At 40.3% G+C, this 16,805-nt stretch overlaps 1 protein-coding gene across 1 annotated transcript; it reads right to left on the bottom strand.

The window, feature by feature from the left end:
- Window positions 1-5,636: 5,636 nt before the first annotated feature.
- Smp_173520 (hypothetical protein) lies at window positions 5,637-5,825 on the bottom strand (the record flags this gene model as incomplete). The annotated part of the gene is made up of 1 exon (XM_018789131.1): window positions 5,637-5,825. A coding segment is annotated over one exon (189 nt), but the record flags the coding sequence as incomplete, so codon positions are not given.
- Window positions 5,826-16,805: the final 10,980 nt, after the last annotated feature.

Here is a 16,805-nt window from a genome sequence, read left to right as displayed (position 1 = left end):
CTTAGTTTTTCTAGAGCCTAAGAGGTATAAGGCGTAAAAATTCAGAATATGTTCGAGACAGATGTAAGTTTATTTCTGTCAGCGTGGTTGAAACTACTCCGGAAACTAAGCTCACGTATATCACTATAATTAAAGCTGAAAAATCCAAGGATTTCTGAATCCCTGTTCAAATGTGTCGACAGAAAGAAAAGAAGTTCCTAATCCTCTTCATGAAAATCAGTACTTTGCAGAGTTATGCAAGGCTATGTTTGGCACGTGTTATCTGATCTGTGTTACTTCACGCCATGTCAAAGTCTGGTCAATGGATGGTATGACATTGCATGTTCATCCCGAACTTGCCTAGACGTTCTGGAAAACTGGTTTAAATTGGGGTCAATGTTTATGATTGTGTGTAAATCCGTACTTACATGTTGAACACAAATGTTGACAATCATAACAGAAGTGTTAGTCCTCTTAATCTTGTCAAGTAGGGGTTTAGGGGTATAGCCGATTATTATGATAATGAGCCATAAACATATGAACTCGACTCGCTAGCGTGCTGTTGCAACTAGAAGGATTCTGACTCTTATGAGCGTTGAGCATTTATCAAGCTAGATACAAACATGTGTACAAACCTATCGAAATTTAAACTAGCGACCAAGCTTCCACCCTCTGTATGAAGTTACACACACACCTTGGGAAATGGATGAATGACGACTTCCCCTCCATACACAATTTTACCTCTACTTTCTTACACCAGATTAAGTAGTGAAGTAAATTCGATAAATTGGGTACTTGGGAGTAATTTTGGTCCTATGTCTCTTTCAAGTAGGTCAGGTCGACAGTAGGGGAGTTTGAAAATGAAGAGCGAACACGGAACCTGTATCATATAGGTTTTCTTATCGAGTAATCAACTCAGCACCCTTTATCCTCATCTAACAATTGGCTTGCAAGAAGGTTAGACACCACAGCTTATTAGGGAAGTCTGTCGGCCTTCAGTCCTCAATATAAGATTATCAACCTTCGTGGGAGAAACGATGTACTGATTGTTCCTCAAAGTGTGCATCTAGTAGTGCGTAGGTCCTCCAGAAAGTATGACCCTTGCAATGTTGCTTTTCGTTCAAAGTTAGTTCTTGGATCTCACTTTACATCATTTAGTTAGGATCCGTTCACGGAAATGGGTCTCGTATGTGAATTTCAAATGTATGTGAATGTTCGCTAGAAGTCAATCTTCTGTCAAGTATCCACAAGAATTCTAAAGGAGTTATTTCTATGCGGCGAATTTCGCGAACTGCCCATACACGTACTAAGACGCTTGAATCTAAACAATTTGGTGTTAGGCTCATGATCTCCCAACTATTTATTCACAGACTGAACACTTGCAGTCAGAAAAGTCTAGTTCGAACGTGGTTGCAAGAGCTTCTACCTGGTTCCTAATGTACATTCTTCTAGATACAGATACGTAGACATAACTGTTCTCGTGAGGGTCGAATGCTGCTCTTTGTTGAGCAGTTGGACAACTTTTTATGCCTCTATAACTTCTACTATATATAACAAGATGCACATTCGGGTTCCAATAGATTTTAATAAGAAATAGAGGATTTGCATTATTGCAAGAGTTATATGGTTGAATGGGCTATAACAGCTACAGACTATGTCCTCAAATAATCTGCTTAAGATTTATAATATGTTGATAATGAGGACTCAAGGAGTGAGAAATCTTAAAATATAAGAAACAAGCTTTGTGGTGCACAAGGATGATAACTGCTAACATTATGTACTTCATTGCTAACCTGCGGCTTGTCAGTGTCAATAAGTGTTATAATTGAGCACGATTTTAAAAATCGACCAAACATCAAGAGCCTTAATCAAGAAAGTACTTTTTGCCTGAGACTCCGCTAGTAATGCAAAAATACATGGCACAGTCAAATGCACAAAGGAACTTGGCACACATGTAGCCGTTCAATGTGCCATGCCACATTAAGATAGCGAGATGAAATTACCGAGACAAGTCCAGTCGATAATATCGGTTATAGAAAGGTCAGGGTTTTGCGACTTGGCTTCTCGGGATTGACAGGGTTGATGCACTGTGCCACTGCAAATAGCTCTGAGCAGTCACTCAGCCCCTAATCGCTTGTTACAATAGTCGGTGTAAGTACTTGCCGCGTAATCCACACTTACCTACACTGCTCACTCAATGATTCAAAGAGTTGACAACAAATCCTGGTTTGACCGCTCCTAGCTTACTTCACTCGACGGTGTTGCTCGGGGAAGTAAGCGTTGGTTTGGCGCACGTAATACATGTTCTGACCACGTTAGTTGATATAGATTCGTTGCCTCATCAATCAATTTGTTACCCTCACCCAATACCTTAACCCCGGCATTGTTTAGTCGTTGGTCCCCTGCAATGAAAACACGAGCGGTGCTTCGAGAACTAGTAACCTACGTATATCTGCTATTCCTAATGGCCATGATTCTTAGCCATAAAGTAAAAGCGAACCGCTGTTGAGCAAGCTCATCTTTTCGTCTATGCCAAAGGTGAAGTAAGTTGGCAGCGAACTAAGGATGACAAAACTTTAAGGATAATCATACAGTCCATAATGAATTTGAACATCTTATCGTCTGATAAATGTTTAGGCCAGTCAGTTATGCAAGCAACTACTAACAACTACAGACCCGAATTTAGTCACTCAGTGTATGAACTACTGGTCCAAGTCTTAGCAACAACTTCCCTTTGGAGACTAAGCGTCTGAAGGGTTTAGCGAGCAATAGGCAGAACTTCACAAGATGATTTTAGTTTCTATAGAGTTAACATATCCCAAAACTATTAAGTTATTTGAGTTCAGGTGCCAGGAAACTTCCTCGATTTCGCCAAGATCAATTCCCACACAATCTATTTACTTGAGGCGAGATTTAGTCGTGATACGAGGCTGAAATATACAGTATAATAATAGGAAAGAGGATGTATTTTTAGGATAAAAATTGCAAGGTTATTTAAGAATCGTCTCGTAATATAGTGCTATTCATTGTTATTTTTCTAATTGCCCCCAAATGCCCTGGTACGGCCGAGAGTGGGGAGAGTCTACTCTCCCTCTCGAAATGCTCGCACATGGCCAGCGAATATATAGCCTCTGCCAGGGAAGTCCTACTCACTGCCTTCTCGTGGCGGGGGTGTTGTTTACGAAAGTGAGAGGACGAAAAGCGAATGTCCGGCGCTTTAACCGGGTTGGTGGACACGGAGGGTCCACCTAGGGGAGTTGGAAAACCCTGATTCCAAACCAATGGTGCACATGGGCTCCAGTATCCTGATGGAACGAATGGCGGACGAACCTGTCATTGGTCAACGGCTACCATGGGACTGCATCTCTTCACGATGCTCCATTGCCTTGTGGATCAGACCTTTTGGTCAAAGGCTCGGGGTGTGGCCCCCTAAGAAAACCACCTGCTTCGGTTTGGGCACCCGGGCAGTATCACAGCCCACACACACAAATAGTGTGGCGCATATGTACCTGGTGCCCTTTTGTACCAATATATATGTGTTTAAATAAATAAATAAATTACGATCCAGTCGAGGTAACGCGACAAACAATCCTGAGGTTACACGTGTAAATTAAAATGACTGAAAATATGCTAGTAAGAACTATAAAGCAGCTTTGATAACAGATAAACGCCCTTTAGAACTATAGTAGTGAAGTAAAATGGTGACGTTTTAGATTAATAAAGTTTTATTAGCATCGGAATCATGAACTGACCCAAGGTAGACCATCACTGAAAGCTTGGAAGCACCAGATAACCGTTCCGGTCCATACTGCGACCCCGGTAGTACACGGACGCGGGACTCAAACGCTGCTCCTGTCTCGCGTGCGAACACCAGACCGCCTAGCCGGCACCTTATGGTAATAATGTCTAACCTTGTAAATCTTATTAGTGGAAATTCTTGCGGTACCATAGAAATGTTGAAGATGTGTGCCCAGGTCGACTTAGTTACATGATGCACCTATGTCTCTTCATTTCATGCATGAGAATGGTATCATTGACTAACACTTCAGTGTATACAAAATTCCCTTTTGAGCACTGAGTAAAAGTCAACTTCACATCCATATCCGTCTTGACAATGAGTGGAGTTGATGCAACGTTAGGTTCTTTTTGGCGAGTGTGTGCGCATGGGTGGACAGACATCCAACACAAACTTTGATTAGAAAAGACACTACTGTCAGCGTTTATTTACCATCGTCATATAAGCATCAGTCTAGTCTTTCGAAAATATCGAATGATCAGTATTGGGATTGGGCAATGATCTTGTTTAGCCAATGTACCCAATATCCCGATTTTTGGGAAGTTGTAATAGAAAATTCTGGGGAAATGCGACAAAAAACCCCAAAATCGAGAGATTGGATAGTTTTCTTGAATAGCACACAGCTTGTAACTGTTTTATTTATTTAAACACATAAATATTGGTACAAGGAAGCACCAGATACATATGCGCCGCACAAATCTCATTCGATTTGTGTGAGGGCTGTGATATTGCCCAGACTGAAGAAGGTGGTTTTCTTAGGGGGCCACACCCGGAGCTTTTGACCTAAAGATCTGATCCACAAGGCAGTGGAGCATCGTGAGGAAATGCAGTCCCATGGTAGCCGGTGACCAACGATTGATTCACACGCCATTCGTTCCATCAAGATACTGGAGCCCATGTGCACCATTGGTTTGGAATCAGGGTTTTCCAACTCCCCTAGGTGAACTTTCCGTGTCCACCAACCCGGTTAAAGCACCGGACATTCGCTTTTCGTCCTCTCACTTTCGTAAACAACACCCCTGCCATGAGAAGGCAGTGAGTAGGACTTCCTTGACAGAGGCTATATACGCGTGGCCATGTGAGAGCATTTCGAGAGGGAGAGCGGACTCTCCCCACTCTCGGCCGTACCAGAGCATTTGGGGGCGCTTGTAACTGTGGTTATTGTGTCTTCTCCTGTGCCCATACAAATGCTTCGTAGTTTACGGTAAGTGTGTTGGAGTGGTCCCACAGACAGATGGCTATGTTACCGCAACCCAGAAGCCTGAAGCGTGAAACCACGATGGGGAAGGAATTTTTGTGACAACACGCAACTGCATCACAAGGCAAGCCCCCACATGGAATCCTGAAGGCCAAAGGAGAAGAGGATGACTAAAAAACACATTACGCCGAGAAATAGAGACAGACATAAAAATGAACGAAAACTGGATAAAACTAGAAAAGAAGACCCAGGACAGAGTGGGTTGGAGAATGCTGGTCGGCGGCCTATGCTCCATTGGAAGTAACAGGCGTAAGCAAAGTAAAAGTAAAAAAAGCGGGTGCTCATATATTCATACTACTATGTAGCAGTCATGTAAAAGGTTGCTGTTCTAAATTCGTGGTCCGAGATACTGTTAACTCTTACAGAGAAAGATGGTATCCTATACCAGCTAAATAGTGACAAAATAATTGGAGGTGGTTTTCTTAACTCAGACTTTCAAGTTACTTAGTAAGATAACATGGTAGTAAAGAGTGGATATACAAACACGTAGACAGTATTAGCAAATCCATGTAATTGTATTTCAGTCAAATGAAAAGGATATCTGTGAGGTTGTATACCTACGGTTTTATCAGTTTATTCGGACGGTCAATTGTGTACATATTTTTAAATCACAGGGTTCAATCTGAGTGACTCCCGAACATTGTTAATCCGCTGATCCAGAAGAGCTAAGTTGTCACGAAACTCCATTTCGTCAATCACCTGAGGTGGGAGAGTACTGGAAGTTACACTAGAAGATAAGGAACATTTATCATCAAGCTCTGTGATTTCTTGCTGATTAACTGTTTTTCGGATCTACAAAGTATAAAAACGCATTTTTGTAAAATATAGGTGTAATAAGCTGTGTACTTGTAAGTTTAGTTAGGAATTATGCATAGACAATAATAATGCTTACGTACTTCATACTGAAGATCAATAAAAATGGCAGTTTTAGATTTTAATGTTAACGCTTTTTACAGTTATCAGTGTTACACCTCGTGATTGTACTCGTTATATTTGGCTTGAATTGTAAATAAGTTAGTATCTGTGTGTAACTGGTAGTATAGCGTTTATTGAAAATTCGTTTACGAATCATTCCTCTAAACGGGACTTTTTCCTGCACATTGGGTAAAGGTGTTTTGGAATCTTATTTGAGACTGCGTATTATGCACAATAATTTTAAATGACAAAGTTAGACATAGTAATCAATATTAATGCTATGATCATTTTATTAATGGTTGTTTCGTTGAGAATTCTCTGGAACATTATTTCCATTTCTTTAAAAAATAAAAACTACATGAAAAATCTAATGTGGTTATTCTCTAAGAAGTGAATAAAAATTTTTCATTAAGGCGCAGATGTATCTCTTATTGTATGATCTGAATGAAAACAAAAAGAACATATATTTATTCTGTCATTAGAATTGAAAATTACCACAAATTGTTCTTGAAATCTGAATTCATGATGAATGAACCCCAAAATATAAATCTACTGTTTAATCCCGTGCATTACAACTAAGCTAACAACTCCATTGGTGATAAAAGCCACCAATGAATTGAGTTAGGAGAGTTTATTTACACAGACAAGTTAAGATGCGCATAATGAAAAAAGTTTTCTCAGTCTACTAAATTAAAATAAAATTTGACTTAACATATGTAGAGATGAAGGATACAATGAGTCCTACAAATATATGCGAACGTGCACAGACAAACCATTTATAAAGCATACTCAAGATTACACATAAGTAATTGGCAAGGGCAATGTATAGTTGGTCTATGTGTTACTAAGATGTTAGATAGTTTTGTAATGACAGTGTCCGACTCCCAGTTCAAATAGATTCTGTTGTGTTTAAATTACAGTAATCTGCCAAAGACAAATCAGCGTTATAAAACTGTCAGAAAACGAAAGTTAGGAGGAATTCAGTTATAGTCTGCGGATGTTGAGTTGATAGTTACGGACCAATTCCGTTAACATAGAACACTTCTTAAAATACTTTCTAGTCTCAATAATAAACAAATTTTCTTATGGCGGATCTAACTTCATAATATATTCCTATTCTATGAGTATATCAGAGTTGCAAATGTTTGTTGGTAAATACCCACTTCCCGACAGTTTATTATTAACATTGTTAGTAATGAGATTAGATTGTGATGGAGTTCGTAAACTGACGTCAACCAATTAATTATCTGAGGATTCTTCAGCAACTTAACAGAAAATCTCATTCTCAGTTACTACTGGTATAATTTACATTCGTCGGTAACCAACTATAGAATATACTACCCCATTTGAAACTCGTTAACCCATTACATATACAATAAATAGCGTTAACAGTCCCAGTCTGATTCAAGTTTATCTATCCGTTTAAACACTGGACTAGTAAGTTACAATGCTAACAGATTGTTAAACAGAAAACCGCTATTATAATCGTAGGCAAAATGAAGACATATGGAAAGACTACATGTTAACGTATTCTGATAAATTCATATTAACCAGTTTTGTACGAAACACTAGACAGTCTTTAGGTTATCATACAAGATTACCAGCAGACGAGTGTAGTTCATTTCAATCAGCCTTTTGTGGTAAAATTAGATTCATAAATGCTGACAGAAACGATCTCTTAGAGCATATGTGTTTTTGAATAACAAACATGTTATTTTACAACACGATTGATGCCTTTTGTCAATTCTAGAATAAATAATTAATCAAAACTATACAGAGCAACATGAAACTCGATAATTCTTCCAGACTATACACGGTTAAATATCACCAATAGGAGAAAAGACAATAATCTATTATAAAATATGCGAATATGGTAGTTGACTTTGAAAAAGCGGATGACAAGTAATTAAAACACTCAGTTATCAACAATTAAATTTGGAAAATCTGAAATCACTAGCAATTATGAAAAAAGAAGTTATGGATTAACGTCGAGTACAAAAAATTTGTACTCACAGTACACTATTAATGATTTATCTTACTTCAAATTATATATATATATATATACTAATTTTCCAAGAAAAATGAAATGAAATTTAATAAAGGAAACAAATACAAACATTTACGTCGTTCGAACTTGAAGACGTTGAATGCACCGAAATACGGTCATCTTCACATAACTTGTCGAGACTGGTTGTATTTTGTAGTTGGGTCGTGCCGCAACTGTTAGTAATAAATACGAAGATTTTACCAGTATAATTTGAAAAAGATTGCTGTTTCGTGTGAAATAAAATCATTTGAAAATTTAAAATAAAAGAAGAAAGACTGAATGGCTTCATATTAGAATAGGACATTATTTTTTCTCCTAGACGAACCACTTTAAATCAAAGGTGGGCAAAATATAAAAGCGATTAGAATTATGCATTAAAGCAGCTAGAAGAAAGATAACTAAAAACGATGTCAGGAAAACCCGATATATTTTATACTAAAGTATTAGAAAATGATCTGTAGGCTTTTTAAATTTCCGTTGCGTGATTTATATGAAAAGTTTGTGCCCATCAATCATAGATAAGAAAAATATCATTATGTTGTGAGGCATCCAAGCGTGATACCGATAAACAAAATTCCTGTATACAAGCCCTCAACAAGCTGCTGAGTGAGAAAGCTAAGATTAAAGAAGGGAGTCTAATGAAGTAAATCAAATTAAACGCATAAGGACTCATTTATATATATATAATGAATCCAATTCCTGGTCAACACCATGAGCTTATCATTAGGTTGTTGATTGGTACAATGCAACCTTCTCATTCAGTGAAAGTTGATTAACCCTCCGGCTGAAAGTGTTGGAATGGGTGCACATCAGTTACTAATTTTATTACCTTTGTTTTTATTTTGAATGTTTATATGAAGGTTACATGACTGTTTTCGATTAATTTTTGGTTTACCGTCAATAGTATTTTGTATGATTGATTGTTATGGGTCAGAGGAGGGTAAACTTGATCATGAAGACCTTCAATCTCTTTTGAAGTCATTTGAAATTATGCATAGAAATGGTCAGAAGTGAAATCGTTTTAAATAAACATGATACTTTATGCTAAAATTTCAGGAAATGGTGTTAAAAATCAAAATCAACCTACTGACCAAGCAACTTAAGGAATTTAACTATTGTCAGTTCCTAACATTAAGCACACAAGTGAATCCATTGGAAACTGATCGGGAATACACTCGCCAGATTCCAGCGCTCAATTATAAATATCCGCGATGTTTTAATGATTTTAAAATATGTGAATCACAGTGTGATTTACTGGATTTTTCATTTCCTTCTAATATTAAGGGAGTTAATTGTGATCTTCAGTTGGAGTTAGTAGATCTACAAGGTGATAAGAGCTTGAATGGACGTTAGAAATATGCAACATTGACCAGCTTATATACGTGAAGTTGACAGCGGTTAAATTTTACAACCTGTAAAGTTTTTTCACGTGAAATGTTCTCTGTTTAGGTTGACTTATATTTGCGAGCAGGCACTTTTATGTATTAACTTCAATAAGTCGATGGAGAGTGCTGTTGGGCGGCCTATGCTCCACCACGAGAATTAACAAGCTTAAGTAAGGAAGTAAGTAAATCCCAACCATTCCTGCTACCTTGACGTGGTGGTCGGGCTTGCCTGTCGTGATGAACCAATCGGGCTATACTAGCTGGAACAATCGTTCCTCAAAGTTCTACCACGCCAGACAGGTAGTTTGAAGAGCGGTAAGACTAAAAGCAGCAAACTCAAGGTCTGAGGTCGAAGTCGTACTGCTAACTGTACAGAGATGTGACAGAAGTGTAGTGTTTCTCTTAGACAACCAGCATAACGACGAAGCTGCCTTCCAACAACGAAGGGTATGGTAAGAAAAGGTCGACCCTAAAAATACACAGCTCAACTTATCCCACGGATATCCGTCCTCGGCATTAAGGTCTCAACAACTACGGAGCAAAAACGAAAATTACTCACAAAAAGGTAATGTGTGACCGACCTCAAGCAGTTGTCCCTTGGGCACTGCGGTCACGCTTTCAGGTCACGATGACCAACCCCAACCCAATTTCCTTTTCAGGTACCTCAAGGAGGACCCTTCCACGGTGTAGGCAACTGGAAAGTGATAACCGCCCTCACACCTCTAACAGCACTCAAGATCACTGTATTCACAATCAATTTTCCCTCTTCCATTCCTATCATTCCTCCTACCTTGACTTTCAACTCTAAACGTCCTCTTTCGAATTCTTCCTTAAGTGTCACCATGGCCAACGATTCTAGTGCGCGAAACACTGTCCTAGGTCTACTGAAACCGCACTCCAAACTACACATTGAAGCCTTCAACGTACGTAACCTGTGCCAAATCGGTCAACAGGCCTTCTTAGCTAAGACCCTAGAATATCGTACCATTGATGTTTATTGTGTCTCTCAAACACACATACAGGGTCCTAGTGTGATCGTCCACTTGACCTCACCTTGTCAAAACGGAGAGTCGACGAGATACACCCTTCGTGTATCTGGCAACCCTATGGCTAGCTCTCGTGGACTTGCACATGTACGCAATAGCACTTAGTACGAGAGCAGAACAAGCACTATTAGAGTGGATCCCCGTTGACGGTCGCCTATGTGCTGTTCGGCTATACGGTTCCGTAAGAACTCAGAACGATAAGGACACATGTCGTTGTCTTTTGGTCGTTTCTGACTACGCTCTCACTGACTGCAGTACGGATGAAGTGAAAGATGACTTTTACAGAAAGCTTTCTGAACTTATTCATCAAGCTAAACGCTTAGACGTAGTACTCGTAGCAGGTGACTTTAATGCCCAATTAGGCAGCTTAAACCAAACAGAAAGACATTTAGGTGGGTATTTTAGTATTCTGACTCAGCGAACAAATAATGGTAATCGCCTGTTACAACTATGCTCAGACAATCGTTTATTTTTAGCAAGCACTAATTTTAAGCATAAGGAGAGACATCTTCTAACATGGCGACCACCTGCACCAAACAAACGATGGACTCAAATAGACCATATTGTCATCAGTCATCGTTGGAGAGACTCTATAGAAGATTGTCGCTCGTATTGGAATACATGTTTAGACTCTGATCATGCTTTAATACGAGGACGCATTTGTTTGAGCCTCACTGGACGCAGGAAATCTACACTAAGAAGACCCATTAGAATTGTACTGGAGGACGAGAAAGCCAAAAGTAATTCCCAGGAACAACTGAATTCACATTTGGGCAGTTCTGTAAACGAGACCGGCCCAGATGCTTCTTGGAAAGATATACGAACAGCTGTGGAAACAGCAGTAACATCTATTAGTAATTTAAACCAAAGGGTTACAAAGACCAATGGATTTCTTATTAGTCCATTGCACTGATGGATTCTCGTAAACTCATCTAATTAGGCTCTGAACACGACGAAGAGCGAAAGCAAAAAGATCTACGTTAACCGGAATTTAGAATTCAAGTGTGAAACAATCGCCAAAAAAGACGAAACTCTTATCTGCTCTCAGCCCAGACGTTTAGAACGATGGGCGGAATACTTTAAGGAGCAGTTCAACTGCCCTAAAGCTACCCACCATTTCAAAACAGCCTGAATAGAGCATTGAAGTAGGCCCCCGACTCTGGCTAAAGTTCAAAAAGCTATAGCTAATCTGAAATGAGGATGGGCAGCTGGTCCAGATGTCTTTAAATATGGTGGTCTAATTTTAGCGATTAGGTTGACTAATATTTTAGCTAAAATCTGGGAGTTGGACGCAATCCCATCGGACTGGTTACATCGGTGATTGTCCCATTATATAAGAACGGGTCAAAATCATCCTGTGATAACCATAGAAGTATTAAGATGACTAATATAGCATCTAAAATACTAGCCTCAATAATTATCGGGCGCATAACTAAGACTCGTAAACTTCAAACGCGAGAAAACCGGGCTGGCTTCAGACCTGGTTAAGTCTGTATCGACCACATAGTCAGTCAGCTACAACCTAGGGTCAGGCATATTTATGCATCGGTTCAAGTTGCCATAACTCATTAGCACAACAAGATGAACACCGAATTCATGGAAGTAGTTAATTTAATGGTGGTAATATATAAAAGAAAGGTTGTATATAAGGATATAGTACAGGAAGGCAGATATGAAACAATTTTAGTCTCATAGTTTAAAGGAAGACAGAGAGCGTATACGCGATTGTGATCGATTCTGAGCCATGTCATACAGAGTCTCCAACCATTGGTTACGATGGTCGCGCGGACCCCAACCAAGTAGTCTGCATCTACCAACATGGCTTAGACTAAAAGTTAGGGACTTCAAGCTCTGATGCCACGTTTTGTTTTGGTCGCCCCACATATTCACTATTCTTTAGGTTTAAGAACACAGGCATGCTAATCGGCGTGATACAGTGATGTTCTTTCTTGACTTATAAGCAACATTCGACTCTGTAGACCGAGAGGCTCTGTGACAGTGTCTGCCATTGAAAGGTGTACCTCAGAAGTATATAAACCTTGTGGGGGCTCTTTACTCAAAAACTAACAGTCGAGCGATAGCTTATGGAGAACTGTCATCTGATTTTACAACCTCGAGTGGTGTCCGTTAAATCTGTCCACTATCCCCAATTTTGTTTAACTTCATAATAGACCTACGGCTGGAAATAACACTCTCGTCGACTGAATTTTCGGGAATTGATCTCTGTTCAGGAGGTCCAGATGACATAGTCCTGCCTGGTGAAGACGCTGATATAATGCAGTCTTTTGGTAGCACTGGGCAGCAATGCCAGGATGTTTGGAGTGAGTTTTTCTCCCTCTTTATGCAAATTGTTGCTCCAGAATTGGCCCGCGTCATCATCGGAAATAAGGATAGGGAGTGAAGTAAAAGAATGAGTCGACAACTTCACTTATCTTGGAAGTCTGATCAGTCCTGATGTATTTGTGTCTGACGAACTCTCTGCACAGATTTAAAATGCTCGTTTGGTTTTTGCCAACCTACGTCACCTATGGTGAAGGCGAGACATCTGTCTATCAATTAAGAGACGAGTATGCTGCACAGCAGTTCGTTCTGTTCTACTTTAATGCTGCGAAGTGGCCATTAAGAGTAGAAGGTACTCATAAGCTACTAGTATTTGACCACAGATGCCTTAGAAATATTGCTTGCATCTGCTGGGATCACCGGGTCAGTAATAGTGAGGTTAGACACAGGGTATTAGGGAATGATGGTAAATCAGTTGATGAGATCATGAATCTTCATCGACTGAGATGGTTGGGCCATGTGTTACGTATGCCTGAACACCGATTACCACGACGCGCAATGCTGACTAGTTTTGGGGATGGTTGGAAGAAAGTTAGGGGCGGCCAAAACAAAACGTGGCATCAGAGCTTGAAGTCCCTAACTTTTAGTCTAAGCCATGTTGATAGATGCAGACTACTTGGTTGGGGTCCGCGCGACCATCGTAACCAATGGTTGGAGACTCTGTATGACATGGCTCAGAATCGATCACAATCGCATATACGCTCTCTGTTGAGGATACCACGGATGTTCTAAATTTTGCACTAGCTACCAGTAGCACCTTCTATATTCGATCGTTCCCAGTCAGATAGAAATCAGAAGTCAGACGAGAAGAGGCAGGAAAGATATATTTGATTCGTTACCAATATATCGAGGAACTTTTTCTATAAGCTGGCTAATGAAACGTAGGAGCTGTGTCCCACGCCCGTGTCGCAACGTGATCTGGTACGGATGCATGACCGAAAGCCTTCAGCTAAACAAGTCCATTTAAACAACGTGGTCAGCATCCAATGTCGAACACTTAATGAGTTATTGATTTTGGGGAATTACTTACAGCTACAGATCACTCCCCCCCAAAGTGAGGTAGTGATGCCCCTAAGACGTGACCAGCCAGAAGTTTAAACCCAACGAGTTTGTCGTTGGTAAACACTCTTCTGATAGCTTGCTTCGTTTAGCAGCGTCTGGTCGTCTTTCCTTAAACTATGGGACCACAATGTACAACATAGCAATAAAGAAATAAAGTACAATGAAAATTTCGGTTCCTTGCGAAACTTCGTCGTTCTTTTCCAGTCGTCCTGGAAAAGAGGAAAAATAAAACGTGTGAGTGCATGTCGAAAATATACTCGTACTTGCGTAAGGACATAAGATGAGCGGAAAAAAATAAACTAATACGTTTACAAACAGCGTAAAAGCGATCGGAAAAAAAAATGTTTTTTTTTTTGGTTTTTTTTTATATATAAAAAAATATATATATACGCTCAAAAAAAAATTAAAATGTTTTTTTCTTATATTAATAAAAAAATGAGCATATTAAAGAAAATTTTTTATTTTATAATAAACTATGAAATAGTAATTCAAGATAAAGCTTATGTCCTACGTGCAATATTCGTTAAGATGTTCTGGAAATCTTACTCGTCTTCCAGAACGCGTTGTTTTAGGTTTATCTATCGACGTTGACGAAGTATCAAGTTGTGTGTCGGTTGTCGTGTAGGGTACTACGAGTGTAGTAGCTGTGTCGTTTGCTTGTACCGAAGGAAAATCGACGTAGCTAGGGTTTCCTTCTAAGTACGCTGCTTTGAGTCGATCGATACTGATGCTATCGTTCGTACCGTTCTTATCGACTACATAGTACTTAGGTTCGCGTTGAAGAACTTTGAAGGGTCCTTCGTATGCTGATTCGAGGGGTCGTCGATGTTAGTCTCGACGCATGAAGACGTGTGTACTATGTCGTAAGTCAGGTTGAACGAAAACATCAGTTGATTGAGGTCGAGTGTGAGCAGGTTTAACTGAACGCATAGCGTTTGAAAGCCTACTCGTGTAAGAGTTTAGATCCATGTTCAATGAAGAAGCTGAAGGATCCACGAATTCTCCTGGAAGTCGGAGTGTCGTTCCGTAAACGAGTTGAGATGCCGTATGTCCAATGTCAGCTTTCACTGCATTGCGGATACCTAGCAAGACGAGTGGAAGAGCGTCTGTCCACTGTAAAACGTTTGAAGCTGATAATGAAGCTTTTAGTTGTCGATGAAAACGTTCTACCAACCCGTTTGCTTGTGGGTGGTAGGCGGTCGTTCGGAAGCGCGTGATTCCTAATAGTGAGGTCAGACAACGGAAAAGTCCAGATTCGAACTGGCGTCCGCGGTCTGTAGTGATTGTGGAAGGGCAGCCGAAATTTGCTACCCATCGTTCGACGAAAGCGCGAGCCACGGTTTCAGCAGTAATGTCCTTAATCAGTACTGCTTCTGGCCATCGAGTAAAACGGTCTACGCATGTTAAGAGATATGAGTATCCGTTCGAGTCGGGTAAGGGTCCTACCAAATCTAGATGGACGTGGTCGAAACGAGCGTCAGGGGTTTTGAAAGAGCCTAAGGGACATTTGTTGTGTCATATGACCTTAGATTTCTGACAGCTTACACAGGAGCGTGCCCACTCCCTCACGTCTTTATTCACGCCAGGCCAACAAAAGCGTTCGGCTATAAGTTTGACTGTTGCACGAGCACCTGGATGAGAAAGATTGTGCAACGTATTGAAGACGTTGCGGCGATAATGTTTTGGTACTATTGGACGATCCCTACCTGTAGATGTGTCACAGAGTAAGGTTTCCTTACCTGTTCCCATCTGCTTAATTCTTAGTTTAAGAGTTGTCGAGGATAACTCATGCTGAAGATCAATGTCTTCTTTTTGAAGCTGAGCGAGTTTAAGAAGGTCGATTCCTTGGAAACTGTTCAAGGAACTTATTCGAGACAAGGCGTCTGCGACTACACTGTTAGCTCCAGAAATGTGTTGTATGTCTGAAGTAAACTGCGAAATGTAGTCGGGTTGTCGAGACTCTCGCGGTGAGTACTTGTCTGAAGATGAACTTAAAGAGAAGGTAAGAGGTTTGTGATCGGTAAAAAGCGTGAATTCTCTTCCTTCGATGGAATGTTGAAAATGCCGTACAGCACAATGCATAGCTAGGAGTTCCCTACCGAACGTGCTCCGCGTCTAACAACCGTCTCGAGAAAAATCCTAAAGGTTGCCACGAGTTGTTCACCCATTGTTGTAAGACTCCTCCGATTACTGAATCGGATGCGTCTACTGCGATACTAATGGGCGCTTGAGTGTCCTGATGAGCAAGCAGGGTTGCTTTAGCGATGTGTTCCTTAACTGTGGAGAATGCTTTACGGGCTGTGTCGTCTAAAGTAATTGATTTTGCATTTCCACGAAGCTGATCGTTTAACGGTTTGATAAGGGATGCGCATTTGGGTATGAACAGTCTATAGAAACTTACAAGTCCGTTAAAAGTTCGTAAGTGCTTGATCGTGGTCGGTTCTGGGTGATCCAGAATGGCCGCCAATTTGCTCCTAAGGGGTCGGATGCCTTGGGCATCAATAGTGTGTCCTAAGAAGTCTAAGGAGTTGGTTCCGATTTGGCATTTCTGAATGTTGACAGTAATGCCATGCCTTTGGAGTCGATCGAAAACAATGTCCAGATGCTTGAGATGCGATTCTCTGTCCGGACTTGCTATTAGACAGTCATCAACATACGCATGTACGAAGTTGAGACCTCGGAAGACGTCGTCTATAAACCTTTGGAAGGTTTGAGCCGCATTTCTTAAACCAAAAGGCATTCGTAGAAATTCGTAAAGACCGAAGGGAGTGATAATGGCGGTTTTAGGAATGTCGTCAGGTGCCATCGGTATTTGGTTATAAGCTTTAACCAAGTCGATTTTCGAAAGGACAGTTGTACCTTTCAAGGTAGCTGTCAAATCGTGAATATGAGGCAGCGGGTAACGATCGGGAATGGTTTTTGCATTCAGACGCCGATAATCACCAGTTGGTCGCCAATCATTGTTGTCCTTTTTAGG

Source organism: Schistosoma mansoni (genome assembly GCF_000237925.1).
Source record: "Schistosoma mansoni, WGS project CABG00000000 data, supercontig 0136, strain Puerto Rico, whole genome shotgun sequence".
NCBI classification, from domain to species: domain Eukaryota; kingdom Metazoa; phylum Platyhelminthes; class Trematoda; order Strigeidida; family Schistosomatidae; genus Schistosoma; species Schistosoma mansoni.
Note: the sequence above shows the minus strand (reverse complement) of the source record. Positions and strands in the feature narration are given on the sequence as shown.